At 41.2% G+C, this 12376-nt stretch overlaps 1 protein-coding gene across 4 annotated transcripts in view; it reads right to left on the minus strand.

Annotated features, from left to right (window-relative positions):
- LOC117243533 (disheveled-associated activator of morphogenesis 1) overlaps positions 1 to 12376 on the minus strand; it is a 43497-nt gene that overhangs the window by 17931 nt on the left and 13190 nt on the right. The window contains exon 1 of one of the 4 annotated variants that reach the window (XM_033511107.1): positions 1792 to 1814. The exons of the other annotated variants lie outside the window; for them this stretch is intronic. Coding sequence (XP_033366998.1) covers positions 1792 to 1809 — 18 coding nt within the window. The 5' untranslated portion in view covers positions 1810 to 1814. Of the gene's footprint in view, positions 1 to 1791; positions 1815 to 12376 lie in introns of those variants that run through there. 4 annotated transcript variants of the gene reach the window in all.

The raw sequence follows: 12376 nt of genomic DNA on the forward strand, positions 1-12376 counted from the left end.
AAAGAACGAAACCGATAATTCAGTTACTTTTCAGCGACCATTGTTACATACGTTTCACCATGCTCGATTGCTTTTCCATATATGGAGATACCTGGGAATACTTTCGACTCGACATCTCGCCCTGCAAATTTCACAGTGTTCCCTCATCGAAGACAGGAATATTTCAGAGTCTGAGAAAAATCGGAAATTGGACTTCTGTACTAAAATATAATTCATAGTAAAATTGGTCGAATCATTAGGCAAGGACAACGGCCTGGCGCAAAGTATATATACATATACATACATAATTTGCACTCGGATGCGTGCACAGAATGCGAATAGATGCGCAGCGTACGCAACGACTTGCACAAGGAACCGTTTAGATGCGGGCTTCTTTTTTTATCTGCTTGTATAATTTTTAATTAGTCGCGGATGCGTGCGATGGTGAATGTACCTTAACGAAAATATCGCTTCTTCCTCGTTGCTTCAAGCATTCTTATAAATTGAGAGAAAAGACGAGACGATAACATTAGTTGACTTACTTAGTGCTAATTAGTCTCGTGTTTTGTGAGATTTAATTAACCGTAACCATAGCAGATTCGACAGAGACATTATATCTGAGCGACGTAAATCGATATATCTCTATAACGAGGAAATGAGTACACAATACTTCGTCTATCGTTTCTTCTCCTAAGGTTTAGTTTGCGTTTTCACTTATTTATGAGGATCGTAAGAGATTCTCATAGTCTCTCTTTCGATATCAGTCGCCCCATTGTTAATAATCAGAGCCAGAGAATCGCGAGTAGGATTTCTCCTTTCGATTACGATTTCCATAATCTGCTTCTATAAATGTAACGAAAAAAGAAAATTGCTCGCGCAAATCGCCATTCTAAGGGCGATTAAACCACATCAAGATTCCGCAACGCACGATTTACGACAATAGTGTAGAGCAAAATGTGTCCAAGATCGTCAAACGATTGGATTTTCAATCTTCGTGATTCATTAACGTGGACGCTTTCGAAATTTTCAAGAAAAACTGTTATGCCATGTATACGACAACGTCGCAAGAGACGCAAGATTTTTAGCATGGTAGTTCATAGCAATTTAGTTATTGCTGCGGGTGATTCAGTGGTTGTAGCAGGAATCCACAAGCTTTGGGTTGGAATATGCAACTATCGAAGCGAGCCCCTGGCGATCCCGCCGGCAAAAACGATCGAGCCAGACTTAAACCAGTCGATCGTAACGAGGTAATCGCTAAACATCTAGTCAAGTTGCGTCCGAGCTGACCAGAATGGTTCCGAAAAAAGACATATAACGCGATCACCGACACGGATAACTACATACGTTTGCATATACGATTATGGTGCGGAGTGATTTTCCTATGAACGGTAAAATTCAATATGTAATTTCTACGACGATATCACGATTCGTACGGTTGTTTATTAATCTAGTTGAAACACGATTATCATCGAGTTGTCAGTCCCTACCAGGTGAACAGGTAACTTTTAATTGACGGAAGTGAGCATCGATTTGTGGTATGCCAAGTGATTTTTCACGGTGTAAGAACCACAATCCAAGATCATCTATAGAACTTTACGTTTCCGGCTAGCTGCGGAAATGAGAGCAAAAACAGTAGAAGACTTACATAGGAGCACAAGCGCAAAGGAATTTCAAGCGCAGTTTCCAGATTAAAACGATTTTCAATGTCGAATTTGAAAACGAGACTGTATTTTTTACACATTCGTAGAGTTGTCTTGCTTGTTCGATTAATCATTTATATAAATATTACAACGTTGATCACAAAAACATTACCAGATTTATCTTGCCCATCTTCTCCAGCACGGTGTCCATTCTGGCTGTTGATAATGAACCACTTCCTGGAAAGGAATACCTTTCGGATTATGTCCGCAATGGGATGATGTCTTGCTCGAAGCGTAATCAATTTTTTTTCTCAGACGATCAAGATTTTTCCACAAACACTGATAAATTACGCATATCCTGTATCACGGATGGAGCTAAACCGACGCGATATGTTCCCTTAATAAAGCGCTACACAACGTTCTTGCGACTAATTTCACCAGACTTCGATTTCATTCGCTATCACGGAGAAATCCTGTTTCTCGTCGCTTGGAAACTTCTACGAAGCCGGCTCCATGAAAGAAACCACTAATCGAATTAATTGATCACGGAGATTCTGCGGTGGAATCGGAACCCTCGTTATTCCTCCAGTCACTATTGTCTTGAGAAAAGCTTCTCATCGGATCTTTCTTTCTTTGTAAGTTATTTTAACAATTTCTGCTTGCCATTGACCAAATATTATCCCGTTTCTTTGTCACGACATCATTTCCTATTCGAAACACCAAATCAAATCGGCCTTCTTCTAGTTTTCCTCGTAATCTTTTTTCACCATGTCTCGTTAATTTAACGAGCAAGTTCAAGGACCGATTAAACAAAATAAAACCGGGAAACGAGTTTGAGGCGCGACGTCTCGTCGTGGGCATGGAACGCGAGAGGATCGCGGCTGCGGAACCTTCTTGCTCGCGATTGTAGGTTGAACTGCCAGGTGAAAACACAACACCTCTCAACCTGCACAGGTGCACACAGAGGCCTCTCGGCTGGCCCCTGAAAGGAAGGGGGGCCTACTTGTGCTGCGGGGACTGTTCAGCACGGATACCTTAATCTTTGCTTGACCATCCGACCGATATTGTTTGACGTTTAATATGCAGAACTAAAATTAGAAGAAATGAGCAAATTTCAAGAACCTTTGGAAAATTTGGCAATGGGATACTTCCAGAGATTCGCCATCTCTTGTATCGTAAAACTAGGGGAATGGTTTTCTTTGAGATAAACGATTCATAGGTGTCAAAAAACATCCGACAACTTTACGAAGAAAAGGTTTTGTTGCAATTGGCATGAGCAATACGAAAGATAAAGCTTCTCGAAGATGATTTTATGCCCCCCTCATTTTTTCTTGGCCGCCGAGACATTGATTAAACGAAATTACATATACATGCAGTTCGCTCAATTCGATATCGGACAAAGTTAATACCAGGTTTAATGACACGCAGGTTAAAACCTTCGCGTCGATAAAGTTTTATTGCTCGACCGAATACTTTTCTCTCGGCCTAAAGCTTTCGACGCTTCGAATGGAAGAGACGTTTCGAGATAAGTTGACCGGGATGGGCGTGAACGACCCAAATTTTACGCGACTCGGCGCTTTTGGAGTTTTTGCCTTGCTGTCATGAATGAATATTTATACGCAGCCGAATGCAAGGTAGTATGTAATTTGTCAGCACGGTAAATGTACGCGGAGTTACACGGGTTCGAGGGAAAATGCTTTATGAAGCATCAAAGATACCTTCCTAAATATTGCTTTTACTTCAAAGGAACATGTGCACGTAATTCTAAATAGAAGTGGAGAACGTGCAGTACATTTGGGCTAAAATATCAACAGCTAGCAGTTCTTTCCCTTTCTTGCATTTGCTTGTGCACTTTTCGGTGATAGCTCTATTGCCTACGAAGCAAGATCTGACCAGCTGGCCGCCATATTACGAACCTACGCGAGAAGAGACGTGTACGCAAGAAGAATTTGTAATTTTGCGATTCGTTTCCTGGAACCGCGCGATACTGTTGAGAATTCTGTAAATTTTCTATCTGTACGTCTTTTCGAAAAAGCAGAGAAGAAACGTAAAGGGTTTTTGAAAGTGCAGTCATGAAAAATGCCAGCCAAACCGGGAAATACGCAACAGTAACAAGATGCAGAGCCAAAAATGAAAACGTTGCTGGATGCAGAAAAGGTACGAAAATTGTTGGCATTTTCTCTTGGAAGTTCTGTTCGTTTCCGTGGGCTTTTGGTAGTCGTGCTCGAGTACGATTGCGTGTATATTGTACTTAAACGGGCAGCAGGTGGAACAGGAGGTAAAAAGCGGCCAACCAATAGTCAGTCGTGGAAATCGCGAGAGGTGTACGCGTGCCACGTGCTTTCGAGTCACGAGAGACATAGCCTTCCACGGGCTGGAGGAAAGATTAGGGAAAAAAACAAACAGAGCTTTGTTTCTCGTTCGAATTAGGATGCTGAGGACAACGATGTGGAAAGAAATCGTCCTTGTTTGCCTGTCTGCCGACAACCTTGCAACGGAATGCATTCTCGTCTCTTCTCGCTACCGAACGACTGGTTTTTCTGCAGTAAAACGAGACGCACGAACGTGATCACCAGATTTTTTCCTGTTTCCACGGGGGAGGAGAGTTCCGCCGTCGTGCTCGATCACCGGCCTTGAGCACATTCTTCGTCGCGGTGGTCCTCCGAGTCCTGGCGACATTTCAATCGAGTTAATTCGAATCCAGTGAACGTCGAGTTTGCAAATTACGCTTTGAACACACCGCGAACTGCAGATCGAGGTTTATTGGATCCGAATTGTCGGCGTCGTTCGTTTTATCGCTCGTCAAAGTGTCTCATGAGCTACGGAACGCAATGTAGATCGAATGATTTAGCATCTACATGATCGTTGCGTCTTTTTACAAGATCGAGAGCAAGATCGAGAATCGGTATTTTTGTATATTGCTTTAACAAATACCACTTACAAAATGCTTGAAGTCGAGCTATGCCATGTTATATTCCGCGTTCTGACAATAGGAGAAAAAGAAGATCAGGTGAAAAATTTCATAGACATATTCCATCGTTCAGGAAGACAACGCTTGTAAAGCATCGAAGAGACGAACGGTTGTAAAGTCGGCAGTATCGGCCTTGTAACCAAGAAAGAGCAGGTATGTACTTGTTCGCGGAAACGCAGCACACCGAAGGTAGAAATAGAGGAAGGTTTCTCCGGCTCGTTTTCACCGGTAATGTCGGTAACGTTGTACTGGTCTGCGCCTTTACGCGCATTCCTTCGATAACACGACCAAACGAGTCGACACGATCGATTAGCAGCAACGCCATTAACCATCGTCGGCTCGCGTAACCGAGCCTCGCATTTCCATCGATATTTGAAAAGTGTCAACCATTCGACAAAATTATACGCAAATATTGTATGTCACAACGTTTGGAACATCGAAAATATTTCGCGGGCACAGCGTATACAGAAATTTATGGTCAATGGTACAATCTACATAAGTCTGAATGACCGATCAGAGAAATTGAAATTAGTCAGAATGATATTTACGACAAAATAGTTTGACTATATTTTAGATTTTCAATTAGACGCATCTCGTTAGTACTTTTGCGATCGATTAATATTTTTATTCGGTACTAACATTATAAGCTATGAAAAGGTATATGTATTTTTTTCGAAACCAATAATTTAAGCGAATATTTTAATTTTTAGGGGATTAAAAGCAGATTAATACTCTATCGATAAAATAATTCTTTCCTTCATGGACGCGTTCCTATGGCTCCACAATTAATGACGCAAATATCAATCATTGCGACTTATTTTATCGTTCGCAGTGCAAAAGTATATGGAAGTAGAAATCGGCATCTAAATCGATATGGAATCGTTAAGAGAGTTGCTTAATGATGCCACCATATCAAATAAAAATTATTACGGGTGGGAATGGCGCATTTTGCTACCTCGATTACATCGATCGTCACGATTATAGTCGCATGAGTGTTCGCATATTGCGTTTAGTATCCTTATAGACTCAATAAAAAAGAATGCTTCGCATCCATACGATACGTTTAATGCAATTGACTGCACACGTCAGGCGTAAATTCAAATAGAAAAATAGAAAAATTGAAGGTAAACACGTCCATACAAACATCTGAATACAATGAACTCTTAACGATCAGCCTAAGAGAAATTGCATTTGTCAAAGATTTTCCACGCTCACGCACCAACTGACTGACGGCAATAACCAATGCTTGTTTAAATTCACAAGCGTTCACAATTCGCTTGTGAATGCTTATTACGCGTACCTCGGTGATTTCAATGACCGCATAGACGCGCAATAAGACTTGGAAAAACATGCACAAAGCGGTGCAATGTAAAACACGATTCTAAACAATTTAACGTGGAACGTGTTACAGAAGAGTCGCATTTGAAAAGGAGATAATCTCATAAATTTCCAATCCACGTTTCACCTTCCCTTGTGCAACTTAGATGTAAAGGACCACCTACTAGAAACACGAAGCAATCGTCTTGAAACCACAATCTTAAACACGCGTGAGTGGTACAGCTTGTTACTTAAGTGGTGCACTTCACGTGCTTCAAAAGACCACCATATTCAGCCAGATAAGGCGATTTTCAAGCGGAATGCGTAACATAAACTTTTGAAAAGTAGTGCGTTGTCTTCCGGTTAATGTGTGGCCAATCTCGGTTGATGGCACCGTGTATATCGCTTAGAATTTAATTATATCTTCATTCGCTTTGCTTCCCCTATATGAATTCGAAGTTGTTCCAAGTTCTGTCTACAGCTCAACAAAGTTCTCCTTTTTCAAGTTCAGCCTTCCATTATAGGTCGATTATATACATATGTACACTCCCCCGATATATGCGTATGTATTTCGAGGTCCTAATCGGTGTCAACTACTGCACGTATCGACCTACTGAGAAAGACCCGTTAAGTTGGACCTCCCTTCCCCTCTCTTCATCTTTTTCTCTGTCTATCTTTTGACTTTTAGAACACCGAACGGCTCACTCTACTACGCTGCATCATTATGCCATTTAAGCGGGAAAATCGCCAGAGTTCGCAGAACTTCAGGACGATTGTAATTTTATTTAACCTAAGTTCTTTAGAAATTCGCAAGATCGATGGCGATGCTAAATATTAATGGAAATAACGTTATTCAGTGAAATGCATTAAACGCAGAGTATTTGAGGATTTACGAGACTGAGCTACACTGTTGTATCGAGCGTGGGCGCTCAGACCGTCGCGTGGGCTCATTCAAACATTATTTCGTTATTCCATTCTCGTCTGTGCTGATTTCATGGGCACCAAACGTCCGGCCAGCCACCTTCGTGACTTTTCCCGACTATTAACCATTTTCTGCACGTTCTGGACCTTTTGTCCAACACGATGCTTCATGGATAAGATATTATGGATTTACATATGTCAAACAGACTGTTATACTACAAAGCAAACTACCGTTACTAGTCTTCGTACTTTTGAAGTTCGCGAGAAAAGACAGTTACGTTCTAGATTATCCAGCAACATTTATACAATTCTTACGGCAGGTCATCGATTTCACAGAAACTTTGAGTGATTTCCACTGTGGTTGCAACAAATCCAGAGATATTGATTATTTAAGCAAGAACTTAAGTGTACTTATGTGTATGACAACGTTCAAGGGAACACGGTCATAAAATATTAACATGAAAATCATAGCTCGCAACTCGAAAGAAAATGACTATAATAAGCGACAACGGCAGAGGAAGCGTCACAGAAATAAGCATAAAAACTGCTCGTAATTTCAAGATATTCGGGTCGCGAACTTAAAGGCCGATCTCGAACATTAGACGTTTCTTGCACGTTCGTTGTTTTTTGTTCGACATATCGATCATGCCTATAGGTGCAATGAATTCTAAAGGGACCTATTTTTGAATAAAATAAAACAACTGATAAGATCCTCAGTCCTATTTTACGTGAAAGAAAATTGAAAATATTCCAAGTGAGATTCCTTGACTTCAACTTTGCGGAAATATCATAAAGATTGTTCGATCCTTTTACTAGTAATAACCGTGACACAGCATACATATGATGCTTGATAAAAATCATGGCACACTGACCTCCAGTAGTATTTTAGAATAAATTTACTGGGGCCCACCGACGGTAACGGTGCCCGATTCCGATGCGGGGGACACATTTTCGATTCGATAGGCGTGCTGAAAGGTCGATCTACGAGGATCTACGTGATTGTCGCTTCATTGCCATTGTTTTCGTGACTCGCCTTTCTGCAATCGACTTAATTACGATTTCATGACACGTAAGTCGGTGTGCAGACAACACTATTTCGTATGCACGTCCAGGAAAAGTCCGGAATATTGTTATCGAATGGCTGCAACAATTTACAATAGTTGATATTTGATCCGATAAAACTAAAGCTTTTAACGAAATCTCCTTGGAGAAATCCACCTCGATTATACATAACAGAGAGGAAGTACGGTTTAAAATTCAATGCCTTTTATTCGCCTTCAAAGCCACGGACTGAAGTCCACTTCCGAGGCGTTCTTAATTAGCCTGCGAAGTCTAGTAGCCCGAAGCTCGGTCGAAAGAAATCGGAACACACGACAGCATGAAACATTTCCATGGCCGTTATTCCAGCAACATATTGCCTTTTCTCCGATTATCTTGACGAATCGTCGAACAAGGTCTTTCGTGACAGGGGTGCGCGATGCGACGGAATCTAGACCAGTTCCAGCGAGCAGATCGAAGAAAATCATACGAAAGAGACGTGTGAATATGTAGATTAATCGGTTGTTTGCGAGCAAAACCAGCGAAGGATAGGAGTGGTTCGATTCGCGCGCTACTCGATTACTCTCTTATCTATCGTAGTAGGTTAGTGGGCCGTAATTTTTGCCGCATCCTACTGCGATAAATCGTCTATCTTGACCGGCCGATTTTTCGCTTCGTTTCCTCTTGTTGCATTCTTTCATCGTTTCGAGGAGAAACGAAAATTTCACGCATGAAGGCTTACCTAAGAAGTTTAACTGGAAGGCGGTCTTTCTCTAGTACCGCGGTGTGCCGATGATAGGTTGCACCGTAAGATTAGACTAGTCGTTGATAAGCTCTTCAGGCCGTAAGTTCGCCACAGTCATGCCAATACAGCGTTATCCTCGCCGCCAAATAAGAAATAACAAACCGCATCTACCGATTCGTGTTCGGCAATGTGGAACTGGCGCGAGGAGGAACTTTCGAACTTGAGATGATAAGCTACTCTCACGACGAGGTCGTCGATAGATCATCGTCGCGTGTTCCTCGATTTGTTCTATGTACCGTTGGACTTAAATGCCAGGGTTAAGTAACGCACACTCTCACGAGAAAAGATGAATTTACGAGTGAACGCTTACTAAATTAACTTGTTCTATCCACGGTCACGATTATCCAGACGCTCGGCGTACTTGTACACAACCACGCAATTCGCATTTATCAAGCCCACTTTCTAACACGTTTATGGAACTCGACGATATGTAAATCTCGGGCTTTATCAGAATATAGCCGAAGCATTCTTTACATCTTATAAAAATTCCTATCGTTCTTGTAAAATTACGAGCTAAAATCCTTCAGAAATTCTTCACGAAGCTCAATGCTGAAGTCATCTAATGCTTATAATCTTCTTTTTTCCTCTTTCGAAACGGAAACACCCTACTGTAAGCTAGTCTATCTCCCACTAACTTTCTTCACGGTGTTCGCACGAAATACATTCCTAATTCGCGGCTGAATCTCACTGGTGAGTCACTCGACACACACGAACAAGGACTGGTGCTCCTCGTGGGTGGAGCACGAAACCCTTAGGCCCAGACGAAATCAATAATAGCACGCCTCCGCGATATAGAACGCATAGAGACAAATTCGTCGTACAGTAAATAAGAAGGAAACGGAATGAGCAATGGTGAAATTCGAGCAGTTACCTCTAACCTCCAAGAGACCGATTGATCTTCGCTTAGAACGTACTGACATCACCCTATGGTGATTCGCGATCGATCGATATTGCCTGCTCACGATTCCAGCTCAGCTCCGGAGATGATTTAATTAAAAGAACTCGAATGACAAGGGCCAGGAGTCGATAGTGTAGTATTACCTCTGTTCCCCTGTCACTGGATTGCTGCCAGTATATCCGAGCTCCTGTCGGATTAAGCGAATAGGAACAGCTGATACTCTGGCAGTGAAGTTTTCCTAGTATCGTGTTCGCGTGTTTCGAATTGGGGTTTGCTCACATCATGAGGCTATATATAATAACGAAATAATTAACTCGTGGAGAATGTACAGGTATGGGTAATCCTGCGCTCTATGATGTTCAATGTCAGTCCATTGATTGACGTTCGACTTTCGATGTAACGGTAAATGATGAATCTATCGATATCCAGTGATGCAAGTATTTGAATAGGAATACAAATTTATTGCACGAAACGAGAGAGAGAGAGAGAGAGAAAGAGAAAAGTTCATTCAGACAAATCGTTGAAAGAACAGAAATCAGATAAAGAAAGATTTATATCCTTGCAACGCAAGTCTTGTTTCAATAAACGAAGCCTAGCCACCAAATTCGGATAATTTCTCTGGTTAGGAAGAATCTATCAGACAATCACGGAGTCCCGTCCCTTCTTCGGATTCCCCACGACGACGACGCCACCGCGTGCAACATCTTGGCACGAGTTCAAGCATTCGTTATTCCTTGCACGCTTCACGGCTGTCCCCTCTTCATTCCGCTTCTTTGCGATGTGGCGACCAGCTAGCGACGGTCTTTTTCTTGGTTATCTGTATTTACGATTTTAGGAGACACTCACAACGACGAACGGAGATCGAAGAGAATATAAGAGAGACAATATTTCGTAAAAAAATTCGATTAAATCCCATAATTAGTCGGTATTTGCATTCTAATCGTTACTCGTTTGAGAAAGTTTACAATTCTTCGTTTTCTGTCTGAAATGTTTCTTCTTTGATTACTTTCTCAACCAGGTATTAAAGTTTTGTCGAATTTGATCCACCAAGATTTATATTACAATGTTCTGAAGACGCTTTGCTTTCACTTCGTTCGCTTTGAGATAGCTCGCAAGCTTATTTTACTTTATATTCCGTAAAAGATAGTATACCTTAAAATCTGTGAACCTGGTACTGCAGCTTGGTAAACAGAGTTATACTTAACGGAAGCCATTCCCTGTTACCTAATTAATCCAATCGTTTTCTATCGGCTCGATAAAATTGTAGTAGAAGAGCGCGATGGAAGGGAGGAACGAGTAAAATTCGGGCCTGTTCCGCATTTTGACAGGTGAAAAATTGTGAACGCATTCTTGCTTGCCAGTCTGCTTCGAAAGAAGGCACGAGCACCATCATCTTCTCTTTGTCGATGAAATAAAAAAAAAAAAAAGAAATAAAATAAGATTAACAAGGGAACGAAGATTGCCGTTCAAATGAGGTGGTCATTAAGGCGATTGCTTATTACTCATGCCAGCTCTTTTTGCGACATCACATTTTTCACCAGCGATTTCTTCGCGTGCTAAGAAAAAAAGAACGGTTTACGGTATCCTGACGGGCCGAAACGATAGCGCTGTTTATGCTATCAGCTCGAGACGTTATCACTTTCACAACGTGTCTTAGACTTTAGACTGTCCAATGCCCGTAGAATCACCTAAATTAGTTGAAAGTTCGTTCTCTATAATCTCTTCCAAGTGAAGTCCAAATGAAAATTAACGAAATTTAAATCGATACCGAGCTGTTACAGCGGTCTAGTCGGATATTTAAGACGACGGGGAACAGCAAATTAGAAATAAGTTTACCGTTAGAGAGTATCCGAAGCGGCGCTCGTTCGTCGTAAAAGCAACGCGAACCTACACTTCATTAGAAGCATGGTTATTATCGTGGCACGTAAACCGATAATTTATATCGAAAAGAATCACTTCCGTGTTGCGGAACATCGTCATATTTAATTGTAACTCTTCGAGGTAAGTAGGAGCAACATTTCACGTATAGCACGTTCGTTCCACTGGTCTCGTGCCGTCAACCAAGAGAAACTCATTCGTGATACATGATGCTCTTGACATTTAACGATAAAGAACGTCCAACTGTTTGCCCTCTTCACCGCTACTTCTACCTTCTGGTCGTGTTTTACCAAGCCACTCGAACATTTTCGGTAACGCCAGACCTTCAAAGGCTATGCTTTATCTCTCGTGCGATAATACTCTTATCTTGCTCGCCATCTGTCTTTTAGGGTCGCCAGAATATCCAAATTCCATAAGAAACAGTTGTGGATAACAAACGAGTGTTTCGATCATTAATTTGAGACTTTCTTCGAGGTAGTTAGAGGCTTTAACACAGGAAGCAATAATATTTATGAAAATTTATTCGTTTGGAATAGAAACTTGGTTTTTGTTTAAATACATAGTTATTTTGTTACAAATCTTGCATTTTCCTCGTTCTAATAACAGCCATAAACTTCAGCATGGACTGAATTTTATTAATGGAGAGTAACGTAGGATTAACATTTCCCTTAATGATTTGTATTTAGTTCGGAAAATAAATCGCTACGTACATCCATTTGTCTAACTTTTTATTGTTACATTATCGTTACTTTGACACGAATGCTGCACTACTTCTTTGGCGATAATGTTCGAATCTCCTTTCCATTCCACGTATTAACCTCAAAACGTTAATTTGCAGTTAGACCTAATCACCTGAGCGATCGGGAACTGTAACAAACCTTTCTCTAATTTCCGATGTTATATGAAAATAACACGACCGACATCAGGAC

The sequence above is a fragment of the Bombus vosnesenskii genome, unplaced genomic scaffold, assembly GCF_011952255.1.
Source record: "Bombus vosnesenskii isolate JDL3184/JDL3185 unplaced genomic scaffold, Bvos_JDL3184-5_v1.1 scf7180000013266, whole genome shotgun sequence".
Classification (NCBI taxonomy): Eukaryota; Metazoa; Arthropoda; class Insecta; order Hymenoptera; family Apidae; genus Bombus; species Bombus vosnesenskii.